Source organism: Passer domesticus (assembly GCF_036417665.1).
Source record: "Passer domesticus isolate bPasDom1 chromosome 8 unlocalized genomic scaffold, bPasDom1.hap1 SUPER_8_unloc_1, whole genome shotgun sequence".
NCBI lineage: Eukaryota > Metazoa > Chordata > Aves > Passeriformes > Passeridae > Passer > Passer domesticus.
In genome coordinates, this window is record NW_026989900.1 from 967,177 (window position 1) to 987,956 (window position 20,780).

General features: G+C 46.0%; 1 protein-coding gene, 1 long non-coding RNA gene and 1 pseudogene across 2 annotated transcripts; 2 read left to right on the forward strand and 1 right to left on the reverse strand.

Annotated features, from left to right (window-relative positions):
* The window catches only part of LOC135291581 (zinc finger protein 23-like), a 201,810-nt pseudogene that overhangs the window by 139,078 nt on the left and 41,952 nt on the right, over window positions 1–20,780 (reverse strand).
* Window positions 2,278–3,602, forward strand: LOC135291626 (uncharacterized). Its single transcript, XR_010354394.1, has 2 exons — window positions 2,278–2,389; window positions 3,323–3,602. It is a non-coding gene; the product is annotated as an uncharacterized LOC135291626 (long non-coding RNA).
* On the forward strand, window positions 4,699–9,858 carry LOC135291565 (TOG array regulator of axonemal microtubules protein 2-like). The gene is made up of 4 exons (XM_064405844.1): window positions 4,699–5,003; window positions 6,165–6,381; window positions 7,453–7,539; window positions 9,623–9,858. The coding sequence occupies exons 1-4, from the start codon at window positions 4,932–4,934 to the stop codon at window positions 9,856–9,858; spliced, it is 612 nt and encodes a 203-aa protein (XP_064261914.1). The 5' UTR covers window positions 4,699–4,931.

Genomic DNA, 20,780 nt, shown 5'->3' on the forward strand with positions numbered 1-20,780 from the left:
CAGCCTATTAGTTCTCAGAATCACAGAACTGTAGAATATGGCCAGTTGGAAGGGGCCCTTCAGGATCAGCAGGATCATTGCACAGAGCAGCCCAATGCTAACTTTGTGTTTATCTGAGGACAGAACCTTCTGCAGGTGTCTGCAGCTGCAGGGAGAAGCCAGGCCCCCTTCCCCCAGCAAGGACAGGGAGCAGGCTCTGGCCAAGGCCTGTGCTGCTGCTGCTCCTTCTCCCCGTGCCCCAGGGTTTGCTCTCTCCTTCCCAGGAGCTGCCACGCCCAGGTGCGGAAGTGTGCGGCCCAACTCCTCCAGTCCTTGATGCAGAAATTGGGAGTCACGAAGCTGGCAGGCACAGCCAGGGCTGAGAGGCTGGCACAGGTGGCAGGGACGCTTGCTCAGGACTGTCACCAGGACACAAGGTAATGATCTTCATTTCACTTCCTGAAACAGGAAAACCGTTTTGTGTTTGGCTTTAAAGGTAAAACCAGAAAAGAGTGGAAACTCAAGGAAATAATAAGTGACCTCACTGTGTGGATAAGGGTCATAGAATCACAGAATATGCCCAGTTAGAAGGCACCTATCAGGGTCATCCAGTCCAGCTCCCAGCCATGTCCTGGTTTAGGGCAAGTTTGGGAGATAACCCCCAGAGGGGCTTCTCTACAAAAGCAGATTCAATTGCCCCTCCCCCCTCCAACCGGTTCAGGAGAAAATATCTCCTTGGAGAAAAAGTGGAAAGAAACCTGTTTGTTAAACAATAGAACCCAAACAATATTAAACAATAAAACTTCTCACTGCTCCAAAAAAAGGGCAAATTCAGAACAGTCCTCTCCCCGGGTTGCAGCTCGGCTCACTCAGTCTCTGATCATTCTCTCTGGTGCTGGAAACGCTGCGGCCCAGGCCCGGCCAGGGGGGCCACAGGTGGAGCTGCCGGTGCTCTTCTGGGTGTTCAGTCCAGAGCAGGCTTGAACAGGTCCAAGAAAAAGGAAAAAAAATCACAGTCCAGGGAACTTCTTTGCCTCAGCTAGCTAAAACTAACTAAAAGCAAAAAAAACCCCAAAAAACGGAAAAAGGAGCTCTGTCCTGCTGTCTGTCCATCCACAGACAACACAGTCCAGGAGCAGGAATGTGGAGGAGTGAGAGCAGTCTGAAAACAAACTGCGCGCTTCTTCCCTCCCCTCTTCACTGTCTGGAAGAGAGTCTTAAAGGTGTAAAACTTATTATTTAGTATAAACAGAACAAGACGACTGGGGATAAAAGCATCATATAGTCAACCCAGGACAGCAGGGCACCCCAAGAGTCACTCCATGTGCCTGAGAGCATTGTTGAAATGCTTCTTGAGTTCAGTCAGACTTGGTGCTGTGACCACTGCTCTGGAATGCCTGGGGAAATGACTGTACTGGGTAACCTGAGGCTGGCCAGCAAGGAGCATTGCCAGCTTCCTGTGACTTGAAGGATTCTTTACTGAGTTCAAAAGAGCTCAGATTAGCCAGTCCAACAGTTTTGATTTGCCTTAGGTGCAAAGCACAAAGCCAAAGTGTTGGCTAATATTCATCACTGAAGGATCCCAAACATCTGTTTCTCATTAACTTAAGACATTCCTAGAAATATTTCAGGGGTCTTTAGACAATGTATTCACTCTTTCTAAAACCCCTTCTGCAGATTTCTAGAATACTGTTATCTGTGGTTCAACAACCTCCAAATTTCTTCTTGAAGAAAACTGTGGTTTCCTGGTGGCAAAATCAACCCAAACCACCAAAATCCCCTTACTTTGATGATGAAATTCCCATTAATAGCTGCCAAGATCACCAGAGCAACTAGCTACCCCTGTGCATACATATAGTATAGAATAAGCAACAGGATGCAGGAGGTGTTTTGTCTCGGCTTCCCTGCCAGTTAAAGAAAGGCAAAGTTTTGTGCAATGGCAGCAAGACACTGCTAATAGGCTCTGACAACAAAGCAGGTGTGTTTTTCTTATTCCCTGGGAACACCCACAATGTCAGAGTGAAATGGTATTTTTCTGTGGCCCCACATTCTCCTCTTGCCTCTTGTGTTCAGCTGACAGCACTGTGCAGTGTCAAGTGGAGGTAAATCTCCCTCTTTGCTGAGTAGGTAATGCCTTCTCATGCAGGGGTTGCACTGATGAGTTTAAGGTGTCAGCCTCTTCTGTTAACACTCTCCCTTTCTTCACTGTTGTTTCCTTCCTGCCTGCCTTCCTTTCTGCCTCCCTCCCTACCTGTCTTCCTTTCTCCTGCCCTTCCTTCTATCCTTCCTCAGGCATTATGGACAGGAGATGGTGAAGATGTTGCTGAGCCATCAAAAATTTAAAATGCTTCTGGAACAATCTCTCTCCACGCGTGATCTGGAAGATATTCTGACAAGAATTAAGAAGAAAGTAAGTGCTTGACACGAGAAATGTCTCCTTTGTGCTAGTATGCTTACATTAGGTCAAGCATACCCAATGTGTCTTTATCTCATTTCTCTTCTGCTGAATCATTTTGCTCCTGGGAATGAGCTGTTAATCCTCAGCCTGTTCATCTGCAGGCCGCAAAGAAACTGCTATTATTAGGGAATAAGTGGGGTTTTGAATACTTTGAATATGGGTCACAAAGAGGAAAGGGAAAGAGGAGAAAATGGGTTTACCTTTAAGAGTAAGCCCCCACCACGTTCTCCCTGCTCTGCCCCCAGTAAAGCAATTAAGTGAGAATTGAACATAACAGAGTCTGAAGATAACAGTCTTTGCAAAAGACATGGAAGCAGTAGTACCAAGAAAACTTCCAAATCTACAAAAGATGTCCAAGTCAATCCTAGTTACTACAATTACTGTCTGTCTTTTGGGAATACTGCCCTGCTGTCAAGCCCTGTGGAGCTGGAAGAAGCTTGGTGAATTCAGCAGCATCCAGTGAAAAATCCTTTGTTTGTTAGGAGGGGGATTTTATTTTTTTAATCAACATTATAGAGTGTACCTTTGTGCAGGCACAGGGAGACTGAGTGTTGAACCAAATCAACTTCCAACACAATGGGCCAACCCCCAAAGAGTCCAACTTTTTCTGCTGCTTCCTTTAAGACCACTCATTGCCCACCAGTTTGCATTATTCCCATTTGTGCTCAGGACTAATGAATTTGGGATTTTAGACTGCTGCTCAGTCTGGTAGCACCCATAACCTGCCTTGGGCTATTGAAAACAAAGAGTTGGCATCACTGAATCTCTGGTCTGTTTATTTCTGTAAGTTAGGAAATGTTTCCCTAGGCCTTGGTAGCAGTGATTCTGGTTCTAACTTGTGTTTTATATCCTAAAGATTGATGGGGTTTCTTTATGTCTCTCTAGGGGATGGAAAACCAGAAGGGTGAATGCCCATCTGTCAAGGAGCCGGTGGAGAAGAGGAACGATGGCTCCAAGAAGCCCCAGGCCACATTGCCTTCTAGCAAACGGTACTGAGCACTTTTGTCAGATGTGACAAAGCCCATGGCAAGCTTCACATGCCTCTTCCTCAGGCAAATCTTTCTGGCAGAGATGACCAGTGCCAGAGATTGTTTCCTTTCCCTACAAATGCTCTAGGATAAAAAATGTCTACTTCTGCATTACGCTGAACACAACTTCTCTGGAGGGCTTTCCACAAAAAATGGGGAGACAAAAAGACATCCATTGGTGGCAGCTCAGATGATCCAGTGCAGTGGCAAGGGCAGGGTTGTGGAGGCTAGGAGAGGTCCACTTTGCTGCTGCCTGACTTGGGACAAGTAAATTGAACTAGAGTGGTTTTTTATTTAATCTGAGTGGAGTCTTTTTCAGATGGGTGTTTTGATGAGGAGTCCCAGACTAGAAGCAAGGTGCCATTCCACAAAGATGCAGGTCTCATCCATGTGATTTGGCCTGGCTGAGTCATGGCTTTCTTACCCTCAGACAGTACCAAGTTTGAGTAGGAAGTAGCAAGGCAATTCCTTTGCAGCTTTGGTCAACAGCTGCCTCAAGGTGGACTTTTTGTCTTGATATTCCTGTCCTTCGTATATGTTGCTTGATGGAAAGCGTGTTTGGTTTATTTCCCCCTGTGCTGCAATCAGCATTTAAGACAGGAATTTGGTCCTTGCTGTCTCTTCATGCCAGTGGCAGAGCTACCTATGCTCCTCTGATAACAGAGGGGATTTATTTAGCTCTGTCATGCTCAGCAGTGGCAGGAACATGACCACATGCCTCAGTAGCATGGCTCTAGCATCTTTCCATGCTTGTGGAAGAGACAGGTTGATCCAGGAGAATTGTTCCCTGTGGGGTTGTTGAGTTGTGCATCTAGTCTCTAGGGAAGCAAACAAAATGTGAGCATAGTTCTGGGATGTCTGGCTTCTGGTTTTATCTCTGTTACTGATTTTCTGGATCCTTCAGATATGCCCCTGTTCATCTGTTCAGATGCATCTGAGCTGCTTTTGCAGATTGTCATGCCTGGTTGTAGAGACACTTCTCCAGAGTGATGAGTTTCCTTATTATAAGGCACACACATCCCATATGAAGAGGCATTTAAACTTGGAAGTAGTGTCTCTCTTTCCCCACAAAGCAATGTAACCTGTGTGCCTTGGAAGCCATCTGAAGATAGATCAGATGCATCTCATCCTTGGTTTTCCTGAGTGAGTACTGGGAGAATGTTCCTTGCAGATTGTCTCCCATAATGATAGTCACAAGGTCCATGTTGTTCTTCCGAGCCTCATGATTTTCTAGCTGGAAATAACATCATTAGGAAAGCTCCTCAAGCTGTTTTGCTCACAATTAACTGAAGGCATTGTCACCAACAGGTCCTAATTTGGATTTATTTTCCAGGGTGAAACCTACCTCTGATGGACGCCTCGTACACCGTGCCAAAGCCCAGGTCACGCTGCCTGCAGCTGTGGAAGAAACGGAGCCGCTCCAGAAGCTTTACCATCTCCTGGAGGCCAAGGGGTTTCAGACACGCATGGAAGGAGTGGCACTCCTCCTAGACCTGTGCAAAACCAGCCCCCAGCTCATCTCCACTAACATTGTCCAAGTATGTAGGGTGTCTTCATTGTCCCTTTCCTTTAGCTCCTTTCCTAAGGCTGCAGAAGTAAAGTTAATTCAGTGAGTCTTGGCACTCCATCCTGGCTGTTTGGGACAGTCTGGTCCCTCTTACCCAGACAAATTTATACCAGGTTCAGGCTTCAGAAAAAGTTTTTTTAGTCCAGCTGTATTTGTCTGGCCGGTGCCCATTGATGCTGTTCATCAGATGATGGCAGCATTTTCTGCTGCTGTAATTGCTGCTGACTCCTACTGCTAGTTGGGTTAAGTGAAGGGAATCCAGCCACTGAAAGCATGGCTGTTGTTCTCTAGAGAAATGATGGATTTGCACGGGGAAGAGAAGTATTAGGCTGGGTTGGTTTAAAGCCAGTTTTTTTTTAAAGAATTTTTCTGTAAGCTCCATCTTGTTTTGCTCAGGCACAACTCTGGAACTCATTTCCACTTGTCCATATTCCTCTTGGTAAAGACAGTGCTCACCCTTCTTGGGGGGCCTTTTGTTCTCTTTGGAAAGGAAGAAAACAGCTAAGGACAGATCCATCCTTTCTCCTCCCAGTAGCTTCTTTTTCCAGAATATGGTGCCTGATGCTGTGGCTGTCAAGGGACTGAACCTGCTCTAAGGAGAGCTGTACAGCACATTTCATTTCAGAAGTCTCCCTCTTAGTTAGAGAAATGATCTGGATCCTGGAAGAGTTGATCAGAGCCCTGCCCTTCTCCAGACACAAGTTTTGAGACAGACAAAATCAAACTTAGATCTTCTCCAGCCATAGTTTTGCCAAAATCATAGCTGCCCTCAGTACTTGAGGGAACTGTATAGAAAAATGGGCATTGTAAATATCTGCTTACATACTTGCAAAGCAAAGGTAGCCTTTTGCATTAACAAATGGAATTGATTTAATGATTTCTAGATGGAGAGAAATACAATAGAACTAATCTGTCCCCAACCAAACCTCTTAAAAACAGAAGAAAATCTTTCAAGCAGCATGAGGTTGCGCTACCATTCCAGTGAGTGGCCCACAGGAAAACAGTGCAATTGTGCAAGCAAGTGCTGACCTGAGAGAGAGGATCACTTTCATCTCTTACATTGCTGAGTGCTATATCCACTCTTCAAACAGACATTCTAATCCAGCTTTCATGTTGCTTGTTCTCTTCACAGATTTTTGATTATTTTGTCCTGAGAATATCTGACAGCCACAAGAAAGTGAAGCAGAAGGCTCTGGACGTGCTGGCTGAAATCATCGGCCTCCTGGAAGATGCCCTGAACCCGGTGATGATCCCTTTGGTGCAGGGAATAACAAAGAACCTGAACTCAAAGGATCCCGGGGTTCATGCCGCAGCTGTGAACGCACTGGAAGAATCCATTGCTCATCTGGGTAAGGCTGAGCCCTGGCACGGACTCTCCTCTCCTGTGCCTCTGTCTCTCCCACACAAGAGAACGCTGAGTGCCTTGGTAGCTGCTGTTGTCTGTGGAAGGCTCCAGCTGGCAGCCACCAGAAGCTGTGCAGGTGCAGTCCTTATGCACCAGTCCCCAACAGGCTGGAATGTGCAGCAGCATTGCCCAACAGTCCCAGCAGCCCTTGGCTCTGTGCTGCAGGTCTGAAGAGCAAGTCCTGGACTACAGCTTTGCTACAAATCAGAGGGAAAGGGGTTTTGCAGTTTTCTTGGTCCCCATTTGAATTCCCAAATGAACAGCTTTGCTGTTGGCATGCAGGGACATTGGCCCATCAGAGCTTCTGCAGAGCAGCCACCTGGCAGGCTCTACATTATAGGCATTAGCTGCCTATGTTCTACCTTTCTTCTTTCTCTTCTTTTTTCAAAGGGGAACTTATGATTCACCAAGTTAATTTCTTTGTAACAAGCAAGTCTAAATCCAGCTGCAACGATGCCTTGTTCTACATGTTGTTTTGTGTGGGGCAAGATGACAATAGCAAAGAACTACATAGGCAAGGGCTGCCCTAAATTCCTTTGCCACATAGACTTATGTCAGCTCTGAAAATGCCTGAAAAATGGAGTGTTGAGGAGGCAGATCTTCAAGGGGAGTTTGCACTTTCTCCACCTCAGCTGCTCTGTGAAGTCATGAACTGCCTGACTTAGTGCCTTTCTGTGTGCCAAGGATGGGCTTCTTCCTTTTTGCTCTGGGATGCAAAACCTTTCCACTGCTTCTTACATGTGACTGAACTCCTCTTGAGGTCCCTGATGTGAAATGCTTTAACATAGCTCCTGGTACAGGAGATGAGTTGGGATTTGCAAATGTGAAAGGAGAGCTTTTCTTTTGGAATTTTAAACCCTGCCAAGTAGGCAGGAAGGAAAGTCAATAACGATTCAGAAATCAGCAGAAATTTACTTTCTTTGATAAAATGGGGTTGCCCCTGCCCTTTCCCTCCCCACTCTCCTTTCTCCTATGACCTCAGACAAGTGAGCAGAAACATGTGTTTCACTTGTAGATAAAGTATCACTGCTGAAAGAGTTCAGCCACCAATGGAGTCATCTGAGTGGCCAAGCTCTGCTGGATGTCACCGGGAGTATCGCAGGTATGGCCTCCCCTTCTAAGCCAAGAGGTCTCCGAGGGAGTATTTACAGGGAATGCCTGTGAGCAGACAGCAGAGTAGCTCCTCCACACCAGGAGGTGCTGAGCTTGTCCCTCCTGCCCAGCAGCCAAGGCAGGTGTATTTGGCAGGTTTCCCTGGCTGCTGCAGAGCTGTGCAGCACCTGAGATGGGGCAGCGCTCGGCCTCAGGGCTGAGCCCTCACTGGGGCATCTCAGAACCCACCTGCAGGAAAGGGAGGGGCTCAAATACCCCAGCTGGCTCCTCTCTTGGGAGCTCAGGGACATCTGTGATCCTTTAGGGAAAATGGTGGCAAACGCTGTTTCAGGGAATCGGTTTGTTTTGTTCTCACAGAATTCTTGTTTTTCTCTTGGGAAGTTTTGAGGCTGAACCGTGCAGAGCCTGGGGGTCACATCTTAGGTCAAAACTCAACACACGTCTTAGAGGCACGGATTTAGTGCAAGGCAGCCTTTGGGGGCACAGGGGCAGAAGCAGAGTGCTGGGCTCCCTGCCTGTGCTGAAATCCAAGTGGCATTGGAGTGAGCATTTCAGGGTGTGCAAACAGTGTCTGCCTGTGTCTGCACTGTCCAAAATGCTGCAAATGCAGCTGTTAATGGATTCCTCAGAGGAGCTTGCTATGTCAGCAGTAGCCAAAGAATGGAAAAATTACAATCTCAATATATAGCAGAGAAGACAATTGTTAGCCTTGCATTAGCTGGGGCTAAATCCACTGCTAATTATGGCAGCATCTTTAAATGCTAAATATCCCTAAATAATAGGGAAATTAGTTCTGCAGTTCTTTTGATCTCTTTTTCAAATAAAGGAATTAAGCATAAATTAGGACTACTTTAGAAAGAGCAGATGTTCTCTCTGAGATTTAGTAGGAACAGACAGCTGTTCCTCACCTTCAATAGTCACCAATGTCTTTAATTACATTTAAACTCAAATGAACTCCCATTTAGAAAGGGGTACCATAATCCTTTCCCTGCTTAGCAGAATTGGTTTGGGGTCTTTCAGGAGCTGTTTCAATGTTGAATTGTTGCATTAGGGTGCTGGTGGATTAACAGCATAGAGAAAATGAAGTCTCTTCCAGCACAGGATAATAAATGGCTACTACATAACATTTTGCCTGATCAGAAAATAAGAATGGTCTCCAGACCACTTCAGGTTTTGATGTCCCAGCCAAATTTGCCATGCAAGAAGCCTGTTGGTAGTAAATTTTTGTCTGTGTTTGATATGGTTCAGTTCAGAAAATGAGCAGAGTGCAAATTTCAGAAAAAATGTGAGAAAACACTTGTGTTTTGGTTAAATTTCCATCCGCTGTGCAGCATTTTTCTCCCGCTATGCCCTATTTCAGCGGACATTATAAGAAAAAATGGCATTAACACTGGGAGTGGAAATGCCATTAAAATGTGGAGATGTCCTAATGCCACAGCAATGGGGTCTGGGTAATTCTCTAAGACACCCTGAGGTTTGAAACAGCATTTTGTTGGAAGCCTCAAAAGCATTCTGCCAAAGACACCAGCTAGTCACTGGTGTTTCTCATCCAGCTGTCAGGCAGCACTCATCTCTGGTGGGCTGGAGTTTTGAAGTGGGTTCTAATGCTGCCCTTTGCTTTCCACCACTGAGCAAAGGGGAGAGCCAGGTTAGACTTCTGGCCCTTGACATCAAAGTTACAGAAATTGAATCATCCCTCTTATTAGAAATCTCTCAATTGCCTCTCTAGGGTGCATTTCCAAATCTTCAGTGTGGATTTAGACAACTTCTTAATGGAAATAAAAAGCAATTTGACATTTCAGTCATTGTTCTTGCAGAAACAGATTGTGAAATGCTTTAGGAAAGGTACACAGTCTGCCACAGGGACAAGGCTCTGGTTGGAGAAATTAGTCCTGAGGGGTTGGTGGTTCTGTTTCCAGGATGATCAGCTGCATTGCCCATTTCTGGGTCATGGGGCTCTGTGTGCTGTTTCACTGACCTTAGCCAGAGAGGCTCCCAAGAAGCACAAGCAGAGGCAGATCCCTGTTTGCATTGAGGCTGGTGGGTAAAGAGCTGTGTCTCTCTCCCGGCAGTGCTCGTGGAGTGGGTTCATGCCAGGAGCCCTGCAGTGGTCCAGCGCTGCGCCCTGCCCGTGCTCTGGTCCTGCCTGGAGAACAAGGCGCTGCCGGTGCGAAGTGCCAGCGTCCGCACTGTGCTCACCAAGCTGGCCTGTGCCCTCTGCGAGGTGATGGGCACCCAGCTGAGGAAGTGTGCTGCCAGCAAGCCTCCCCACGTGCGGGAAAACCTCAACAGCCTTTTGGGCTGGTGAAGCCATCATGTTCTCCAGAAAGCTGACCAAGAGCTGAGTTAGACACCTCCGGATGTGACTTCTTAGCTGTGCCAAAAATGACAAAAGACTAAGGAAGGGTGTGCATCTGCCCCTGCTCTCTCCATCGCTCTTCTTAGTCATGGCGTGTGGGGCCTGAAGCAACTCCAGACCGAGGACAAGGTGAAGGCCAAGCTTGGCTCAGCCTCACACAGAGGTGAGGGGGGAGCTGGGCCGCTCTCTGCTGGGAGGAAGGGTCTTGTGGCAGCCCAGCCAGGCTGTGCACATTGCCAGGGAACAGCTGTGCCCTGCATGTGGCCCTGCAATGAGCTGTGCTGCTGCCAGTGCCCCGTGCAGCTGGAGGGCTGCTCAGCTGTGGGGCAGGGAGAGGAGCAGGAGGGTGCATGTGCAGCTGAGCCATTGCTGGAGAGCACAGGGCTCTGGGCTCCCTGCTGTCCCAGGGCAGCCCAGAGGCCAGGCTGTTCCTGGGGCAGCTCTGTGGAAGTGGGGCAGGGTTTTGCACCCTGGCCTGCCTCAAGTGTCTGCCAGCAGGACCATGTTTCCCTGTGCAGCTATTGGAAATCATGTCCCATAAAAGATCTTGGCAGGAAATATGTCCCATGAAATATGGTGCTTTGGCAGTGTTTGGTTTGCACTGTGGCCTCTGCTGTACTTTGTGTCTCCACTTTGCAGATCTGACTGCCTACACTCTTACCAACAGGTTTTCTGGGCTGACTTCCCATTATCTCCTACCCTCACATTCAGAAGAGCTCTCTTTCCTCCAAGCTCAGGAAGAAGCTGCCGCCTGCATGAAGAGTATTTCAAGAATAGGATTTATGCATTAGTCTACATAGTTAGAGATGTACATATGTTCTGATCTTTAAATATAGTTTTGAATAAATGTGTTTTGATTGTATCTTTAAATTTTGATGACATATTTTTAATTGTATATATTTTATTTTGATGTTTTTTGAAAAGGTAAATAAATAAATAAAAAAAAATTTAAATAAACCAGGAGGAGAATGTGTGACCAGGACCTGCTAGCCCAGAGGTTATGGGAGTGCAGCTCACTCCATGTGCCAGTGTCTCACCACATCCTTTCCTCACTGGGCTGCTCCTCTTCCTCTTTTGTCTTTTTTGTGTCATTTGTGCTACTTTTTTTAAATTGGCATTACAACAGCACCACCTCTTCACATGTTTGGGGGACAATGGAAACAAAAGATCCTGTATGGTCAAAAGTTTTCTACCTGGATGTGTTCTGTGCTCAACAAAGCCCTGAGCAAAGAAACCAAGGGAAGTGTGCCCAAATGCCAAAGCTTTGCTCCTTTGCAATCTCACACAGATCTGGCTCACAGGTGACTTCAGGCACAATTTCATAGGTAAGAAGAGGATGTGTATTTCACTGGGAAAAGATGCCCTGCTTTGGAATAGTCATCTGTATGTAGATTTACCCAGGACAGCAGTCCAACAGTGTTTTTTGCAACTTGCTTGCCAAGGGATGAGTGGGCTGTGAGGCCAATAGCAAGTGACAAGGATTCCTCAAATCTATTTCCACTCCAGCCTGGGTGCCCTTCTGCCCAGGGCTATGGGATCATTTGTTGCCATGGACCAGTGCTTGCCAGGGTAATGAATTCCTGCATAGCTGGAAAAAGCAATTCTGGATTCCGCTCCAGCTCTTGGTGGGCTGCATGAACATTGACAATGCTGCCTTTCCAGAAATTATTCTACAGTTTCCTTTCATAGTCATTTGAAGATTTAAACTTCACATTTCAATTTGTTTTGCCTTAGGGAAGAATACTTCTGGGCCCAGTGCAAACTGTAACCTTGTGACAGCAAAGTCCTCATGGTTGCCAGCTTCTGATGTTCTAGAAGAAACTGCATGTGACTGTGTTAATTGAGTTTTCTGAAGGAGAACTCTGTCTGACTCTGTGTCACGTGGCTGCATGTGTTGGCATAGCTATGGGTCTAGTCCTGGCCTAGTAAAGCCCAGGCAGGGTGGCATGTTGCAGGGAAAACAAGTCCACGAGCTTATGGGGTTGCCATCACCAGCAGAGCCGATGTGTCCTTTGGGGATTTCTCTGGAGACAAAATTAGGGACCTGCTCCATGCCACAGTACTCTCTTAGATCTTTCTAAAATATCCTGAAAAAGGCAGTGAAACTTCACATACCCTTGCACAATCACTGTTTGGATAGGGGCATTTTTGTCCCTCCTCAAAGGCATTGCTCTTGCACACCAGAAACATGAACATCCACCAACAGGAATGATGCATGGCCCTCCTGCTGCTGCTTCAGAGCTCTGGGAAGTGCAGACCTGGGTATTACCAATGGGAACACTTAATTAGCATTTCATGCTCCTTCAAGATGCCCAGATCTCAGGGCTTTTAGTTTCAAAGCAGCCACTGTACTTGCTCCAGGGAAGAACAGTAAAAGGGAAACAGTGATTGCCAGCCTTGCAGGGGTGTGGGGAAAACCTGGAGTGTCTGCGTCAAAAGATGAATGGGAAGAGTGCAATTGCCAAAGCCAAAGCTTTGTTAGGATAGCAGGGTCAGTTCTTTACTGCCTGATTGCATGGAAATCATTTGGGAACCTCCTTTCTGTATCTCGTGCAGAAAACAGGATCTTAATAATACCATGCTACTTAAAAACACATTGTGATGCAGATCTGTAGTGATTCCCAATGAAGCAGACTGCCTGCTTTGTCACTGCCAGCCCTGGGGACCCTACAAGAGACCATAGGGTATGCCGTGTCTGTTTTATATCTAAGCAAAGCTTGAGTTTGCTTATTAGTGTGGAATAAATACAAGGGTAATAAAATGGACAATTAAACTGGTGACTTTGGAGGATATGCTCATGCTTTCACACGTCAGACCTGTACCTCATGCTCCCAAGGCTTGTTACTCCTCATGAAATATTTCAATAAAAAATCACAGCTCCTGTGTTACATCTGAATACAATTGCATCAGTTCATCAAGAATTCTGCTGGCAAGAACAAGACAAAAGCCGTCTGACACTCACTTGCAGCTGTCCTGGATTTCTGCAGCCCTTTGTGAAACGCTGCTGTAGGCAGAGTGTTTGGAGTTGGTTTGGGCCTTTATGAGAGATCTGTGTAACAGCATGCTGGGCTCTCCTGGCAGAAAACTGTCCAAGCCCAGGGACATGGTGCCAGCAGGAGTGGAGCAGCCCCGCTCCCAGCCTGAGAGCGTGAGCTGAGCCACGCCGGGGAGAAAAGACACGGAGGGGCTCCAGCCCAGCTGCTTCACCTGCCGTGACCGCTCCACAGAGCTCTGCCTCTGGGAGAAAGTCGGCGCTGGACAAGCATGGAGCTTTCATCTGCTGCTGGAGCTGCTCCGTGACAGCTCCTGTTCTTCCAGAGGGAGAACCCAGCACCACCTTGTAACGCGTGTCCTGGGGGGATTTTCCTCCGGCATTCTGGGTCTTTGTCCCAGCAGGGGGACGGTGAGGTCTGGCAGTTTGATATCTAGAACTCACTGGCCTTTTTGCTTGCTTTTCAGCCATTCCACTTCTTAATAAACTGTTGCAATTTTTTTCCACTTTCATCTATTAGTATTCATTTCCTGTTACTGGAAGGGGATTGTTGGAACACTTTAGAGGAGACGACTCATTGCAGAGTGTCCTGTATCAAGTTCTCCCAAACTGTGTGAGACACATGGCTTCACACAGGAGCAGCCCCAAGGCTGCTGAGGGGAAGGCACAGAGGAAGACAAACCCAGTATTTCTGAGGGGAATTCTTTGACACCAAACCAACCTGAGTCGTCCAACAGCTGACCTGACATTTTGAGACATGGGCCAAAGGGGAAAGCTTGCAGTGTGTTTGGTCCAGGCCGGGTCATGCTCAAGGCAAAGGTGTGTCAGTGCACTTGGCTCCTTCTCTCCTCATTGTGTCCAGCACACACAGGAGCCCAGAGCTCCTGCAGAAACCATCACAGCACTCAGTGGGAGCAACTTGTGTCCAGTGTTCAGACAGAGCCGTGTCCAACACTGCACCTCATTGGAATGAGGAACTGTTCCAACTCTTTTAGGAGCTAAATTTGGCCTTCAGATCAGCTCCTTCCCAGCTCTTGATTTGCTGCCCTGGCTGAGTTGCTGCTTGTGGCAACACTTGTTGCACAGCTGCCGGCCCTGCTCCGCTGGCCAGCAGCCACTGCAGGAGCTTGTGCCAGTGACATCGAACCTTTCAGATCTTCCTCAGGAAAGCTCAGGGCAGAACTTGTCAAAAGAGCATTGCCTGGGCCATGCCTTTGACATTAAATCTCTCCTCTGTGCTTGGTGCCACACACAGTAAATATCTGAGGAAGCAAGTTTTCTGCTCCAGAAATTCCTTAAATCAATCAGTTAAACTGTAACAGAACACAATCTGGGATGTGTAATCTCACTTTAATTCATTGTGCAGAAAGCTTCAGAGAGCTGTGTGACCTAAATGACCTTGCCACCAAGAACTCAGAAAAATGGGAGAGATGGAATCAGTAGCACAAGGATCTGCATTGTGATTCTCCCACAGGCCTGAGGACACAGCCCACTTCCACTGGGCCATGCCTTTTTACCCTACATCAAAACCTCGTGCTTCAGATTGTGGTGGTGAGTAGCCCTGGCCTTGTCCGGCCACACGGTGACCTGAGAAACGCTTGTCAGGCCTGGGCCTTGCTGAGCAGCCCCTGGGCCCAGCTCCTCTTGAGCTTCCCAGAGACACCGAGCGCTGCCAGGCACTTGTGCTGTCTGACCAGCTCCTGGGGTGTCCTGTGAACTGCCTTGGAAACCGCTTTTCCTGCCTCAATGGCATGACATCCTCCTTCTCCCACTCTCAGAGCCAGGCTGCTGACCCACAGTGCGGCCACGATGAAGCCTTGATGGCTGAGGCCCCTCGCCTGTGGCCCATGAACAGCGCTCCCAAAGGAGGCCCTTGGGGCTCTCCTGGAGCCCAGAGGTGCCAGCAGCAACCTCCCTCTGAGTGGGGCCTCGCAGGGCCAGCGCACTCTCAAGCTTGCTGCACTGGCAGCATGACTGAGCAGCCATGGATCCTGGGCCAAGAGCCCCACTCCTGGAGGCTCCAGTTTAACCACTGCTCAGCTCCAGTGCTGTTAAGCTTTTAGGCCGTATTCCTTCTGATCCTTGTCCTTTCTGTCCCTTTCTCAAATGCACCTAAACACACACACACACACACACACACACACACAGAATTCTCAGAATGTTTCTCATTTGATTGACTGAATTTTGTTTCTTGCTTTTTTTCCCCATGTTGTTCCTTAACCAAGCAGTAAGTAATAATGTGAATGTTGCCAATTGTGAGAATCTGTCTGAAACTTCCCTCATTTTTTGCCTCTCGATCGTCATGAAAGCCAAGACCACCGGGGAAAGGGAAAGATCGTGTTCTGAAAATCCAGGTCTGTCTGGTCCATCAAGCCAGATTATTGCCTACGGGTGTGTTTGCTCAACTCATGGAACACTGCACCCGAGAAGGGGCAGTGTGTTCTCCTTCACCTGCATCACCTAGCAACGCTAGTGCTGGAATTTCTCCACCCTTCTGACTTGGCTGGACTTTCTCTCTGGAATGACCTTCCCGGGGGTCACCACAAAAGGACCCTCCATTCACTGTACATCCACCACCGTGACAGATGGACTGAGATGGGAGAAGGTTTCTCCCTCAAGGACTGAGACATGCGACCCCTACATGGAAAAGTTCCCCTTTTCTTCCCAAAAGAACTAAGACTGAAATCCCCACCGTAGGGTGAGGGAAGGCGTACGTGGGGACCGGAGCAAGTTTTGCAAGCGACCACTGGACCGAGAAGACAATGGTTCCTGCCTACGACATCTGCTGCTAACGACGCCTGTTCCTGATGGACTACTGATGGACTCTTTGTACCCTTTATCAATAGACTATTTTGAAATGGGTCCCCTTCCCCCATTTCAAAAGGACTATAAAAAAGGTTAGACCTGACTGATACCTTTCGAGATCTCCCCTGACGTGAAGACGACAGGCCTCTTCGTCGACCGGACTTCGAGGGACTTTGTCATCCGCACGTCTGGTAGCTATATACCTCCTTGCCCTCCCTCTCTTCTTTTTCTTTTCCTTATTCTTTCCCCTTTTCTTCATTCCCCTTCTCTCTAACGCATCTTTTCTATGGCTATTTAATAAAAGTACATGTATTTTGATTTTACTGCAAATCCCCTTGTCGTGTCAGTTTTTTGCACCCTGAGATCAGTGAAAAAGAACCTTCACGAATCACGTCCTTAGGACAGATCGTGTCATAAATTGGCGTCACGGATCTTGGGTTCTGGGGACAGAGGAGTCTGCAGGTTACGTGTAGTTTGTAACAGGGGAAGGACGTTTCACGGCAGCCGCACCGAAACCGTCAATTTTCCCGAAAGGGGTTGAACGGATTTAGAAAGCAAGGGCTGTGATTCGAATTTCCCGCATACTGCACCAACCAAGGCGGAAAAAGCATCCTCCAAACTCTTTTTGAGGGTTCTGTCTCCAGAATATCACAAAAGATCTCTTGGTGCAAAAGGGGGAAAAAAACTGTTTCTGTTCTAAGAGTGTTTAACTGTCTGGGAAGGAAGAGACACCTTGAAGAAACTAAGCAGGGCCTCCCAGATTGATACTGTCTCTTCAACTGTGTGTGTGTGTGTTTAACTGTCTGGGAAGGAAGAGACACCCTGAAGAAACTAAGCAGGGCCTCCCAGATTGACTCTGTCTCTTCAGCCACCCAGGGAAAAAGTTGAGTGAAGGGAATACACAGTGTGTGATTGTGTAACCGAAAACACCTCTCTGTTGTGGTCCCTAGTCCCTTCACAAGATGAATGAAGATTTTGGTGCCAAGGCAAAAACTGATTTTTACACACTACTTGCTAAACACAATGCAAAACCTTCACCAGGCGGAGAGGCCTGGGCAAAGAGCAATTGGTTTAATTTAGAAAATGTTGTTGGTAGAATATGTTCTGTGCAACATGAAACAAAATTTAAACTTGGTGAAATAAAACCATCCTCTGCTCAGTTTTGGGAGCCTGCCTCACAGCAGCCATAGAAACTCGCTCTAAGCGAAGAAGTGAGGAAAATGCTATAATAGACTCCCTTCAAAACTTAGTTGGAGTTTTGCAAAAACAATTAAATGAAGAAAGAAATGAAAATAATTTATTACGGGCTGCCTTGAGAGAGGTGCATGTTAAAAATTCACAGAACTTTGATTCCTCAAAAGAAACAGAGGAGAAGGAAACTTCTCACCTTAATCAAAATTACCCCCAAAAAGAATTACTTCTGATGAAAAATTTTGGGGAACACTGTTGTTGCAATAGCATGAAACCTCAAATTAAAACAGAATGCAACTATATTAATGATGAGGATTTTGACCCACATATAATCACTAAAGAAATCCCATACACTGCTACTGAATTAACAAAACTTGCAAAGCAGTATGGGCTTCTCTCCCACAAAACTGAAACAAAATCTCTCACTGGGAAAGTTCAAACACATTTGTCAGAACAAGAAGCCGGTGGGTACTGGGGACATGGAGTGTTCTTAACAACGGGAGACAGACGCATCCCATGGTCCCTAATTCAGCATATAGCTTATTGGACAGAGGGGCTTAACCCCTCGGAAAGGGGAAACCTTTTAACCATAGCCGGTACCCCTGACCAACTCCTGGAAAACATTCAAAAAGCTGCCTGCTTGCAAATAATGCATGAAAGAAAACCAACTACAAACTATGAGTCACCAATGCAATCACCTGTAAAGTCTAAAATTATGACCTCTTTAATTCAAAGGTTTACAGAAACACTTAAACCTATAGCAATTTTCCCTCAAAAACCCATAGCAGCTATGTCCCCTATAGAAACACCAGATAAACTTCTTACTAACCAGAATAACCCATTTGTTCCCTCTTATGACTTGCCGAGAAAAGGGATAAAATGGGATTGGAGTCTTTCTCAAGAGAAAGCACTGCAATCGCTGATTTTTGAAGCAACAGCTCACCAAGCACTGGACCCTATCCATCCTACAGATCCCTTTCAGGTAGAGTGGGGATTTGCCTCCTCAGGGCTATCAGTACACATTGGGCAGCGGGCTCCCGAGGGTCCAACAAGGCCCGTTGGTTTTTATTCCCATGGTTTCAAAGATGATGAGAGAAGACACTCTACCTGGGAAAGAGGTTTGTCCGTGGTTGGCTTAACTCTCATAGAAGTAGAAAAAAACTTAGCGATACAAGAAACTGAGAGCTTGGGTAGCAGCCAAAACAAACTTGCCTCTGTGATTAAAGCAACCCCTCCTTTCTTCCCTGCTTCTGCTAACAGAGAGGGAGAAGGCAGTGCTCAGGCAGAGGAACTGTTAACCATTTGTAGTATTTTCCAGTGTGAGGGACAGAATTATTTTCTTGTCTGTATTAACATCAAGTCCTATGCTGCACTTGTATTTGTGTTGTTTCAGGCCAATGCTTTTAAAAGAACTACAGGAAATAATACCGTTAAAGCAATACAGGGATGGTTTGGAATTTTCCTAAGCCCACAGGAAATTCAATCTGATAATGTTTCTCACTTTACTGTCAAAAGTGCGCAGGATTGGGCAAAAGGTGAAGGGATTGAATGGACTTCTCACACCCCTTACGACAGATGGGGGGCAGATGGGTGTCCTAAAATCACTGCTTTTTGCCCGACAGCTCCAAGCATAATTCCTTCACTACACGGACCAGATGATTTCAAGAACCCAGCACATTACCCTGGACAACCTCTTTTTGGTGGACCACCCCCTATTGTAGGGGAAGTACCACTGGTGTTAAAAACCTCTCTGACAACCCCATTGTTCTAACTCTTTCTGCCTCTTCGTAGTAGATTCTGTTGTGCTTATTTTTACAGAAGAACTCCGTGGGACATGGAGACCTGAGAAACCATGATAACACTAGCATTGTACAACAAATATAATGTTTTCCCTTCCCTTTATGGTAACACAAAGTGATAACATTACACTTAACAAGTAAATTAAGTAATAATGAACAAATTGGCTGCTACAAGTAAAAATCTGACCAAATTACAGCAACCACTGCAATCATCCTTAACACATCAGTGGCTGCTATCAAACATACTACCAAATTGGGAAAAGGTAAATGTAAACAACCACAAATTGGTGATTGATGCACTCAATGCCACACAAAATAATGTTTCCTTGGCTCTCAGCTGTGTTCGGGCTCAGTTGTGGATGCAGTCAGTTGCTGCCTCAATTATAAAAGAAGGTGAAGAAGGCACTTTTCCCACTGAAATTTGAAAAATAATCTGGGACAGTGCTGCTGACTTTGAAAGAGAATTCCAATCCTGGTGGAATTTGGTAAATTTCACTTATGACCCCATTTCAAACGTGGCCACGGCTTTTGTGTTAACCATACGCAGTGCTTCAGTGCATTTGGTTTTTCCTATTATAGCATTAGGGATAAATCATGACGGAGCTATTCTCTATCCTTCGGAGCATAGGGAATGGGCCCGTCAGATTAACAACAAATGGCAAACTGTCAATCTGGAATCTTGTATTGTCCGTGAACAACAAGGGTTCATCTGTGAAAGCAATGGAATCATAGCCCAGGATATCTGTCTGGACACAGAGCAGAATATCTGTCACTTTGAAATACATCATAACGAGACTTCTGAAACAGTTCTCATATACATAGGCAATGGATGTGCATGCTTTAGAACTGCCTGTGATCTTGTATTTGTAGAAAATGTAGTAGTGGATACTAGGAATCATTCAAATTTCTGCGCTTGTAATTTTACCAGAATTGTATGATATGATTTTTCTTATGTAGCTCCAGTTACCTCTCACCAGCTTTTGCAATCCAATTACACCCTGATTCACAAATTGATACCTACTCCAATTGGGATGAACCTCACTTTGGTAATGCAGTTGCTGCTCCACCAGGACCTGGCTGAGATTCTGAGAAAGATCAAGAAAGATGGGCAGAAGACCCTGGTAACTGTTCATCACAATGTAAAACAAATACATCGTGTCATGGAAAGAGTAAAGAGAGATGCTGAACACAAGTGGTGGGATACTCTTTTTGGGTGGTCACCAACTGCCACAAGTGTCCTGAACACCATGTGTCATCCTATTGTTGTCCTTTTGATCCTGGTTTCAATTGGTTTTGTTTTGTCAGCAATCTTGTTTGTCATGAATTGGAGAATGATGAAACGGTTAACAAGACTGAGGTCCATAATTAATGCACACAATTTGGCTGATGTCCTTTTTACTATGGACGTCCCCAAGACAATTGACACAAGGCGATTATGAATCAGTAGATGTGTTTTGAAAAACCTTTTACCTTCCATCTTGTGATTTTGTTAAATTTATATTCATTTTATTACTTAATTATTGCTTTTACTTTTGGCCATTTGTGATTTTATTTTGATTATTTGATTGATTATTACCATTTGTGATTTTTCAAATTATTTAAGCTATAATGCCATTATAATAATTTGTGAGTTTGTTCCAATTATTCAAGCTATAATATTATTTTGATAATTTTCAATTATTATTTAATTATTTGCTAAAAAATTGTTTTGATTTTGTTTTGCTAATTGCTTCTCTTTTTCGCCCTTCTTTTATTTCTTCTTATCTTTCCTTCTCTTTTCCTCTCTCTCTGTCATACTGTCCCTGTTTTCTGAGGTATGCTACCAGCGTGAAGGAGACTTGAGACCTGCTGATGAAGACCCTTTCAAGACAATCGTGAGTCACGGGGTCGTGTGAGTGTCTGTCCAAAACTTCCCTCATTTTTTGCCTCTCGATCGTCATGAAAGCCAAGACCACCGGGGAAAGGGAAAGATCGTGTTCTGAAAATCCAGGTCTGTCTGGTCCATCAAGCCAGATTATTGCCTACGGGTGTGTTTGCTCAACTCATGGAACACTGCACCCGAGAAGGGGCAGTGTGTTCTCCTT

What these genes read in the sequence shown, in the direction of transcription:
- LOC135291565 (XM_064405844.1), top strand. Translation starts at nt 4,932, where the DNA reads ATGGAAGGAGTGGCACTCCTCCTAGACCTGTGCAAAACCAGCCCCCAG. An exon ending in AGAATCCATTGCTCATCTGG is followed by an intron (nt 6,382 to 7,452) that starts GTAAGGCTGAGC and finishes TTTCACTTGTAG; the next exon opens with ATAAAGTATCACTGCTGAAA. An exon ending in TGTCACCGGGAGTATCGCAG is followed by an intron (nt 7,540 to 9,622) that starts GTATGGCCTCCC and finishes CTCTCCCGGCAG; the next exon opens with TGCTCGTGGAGTGGGTTCAT.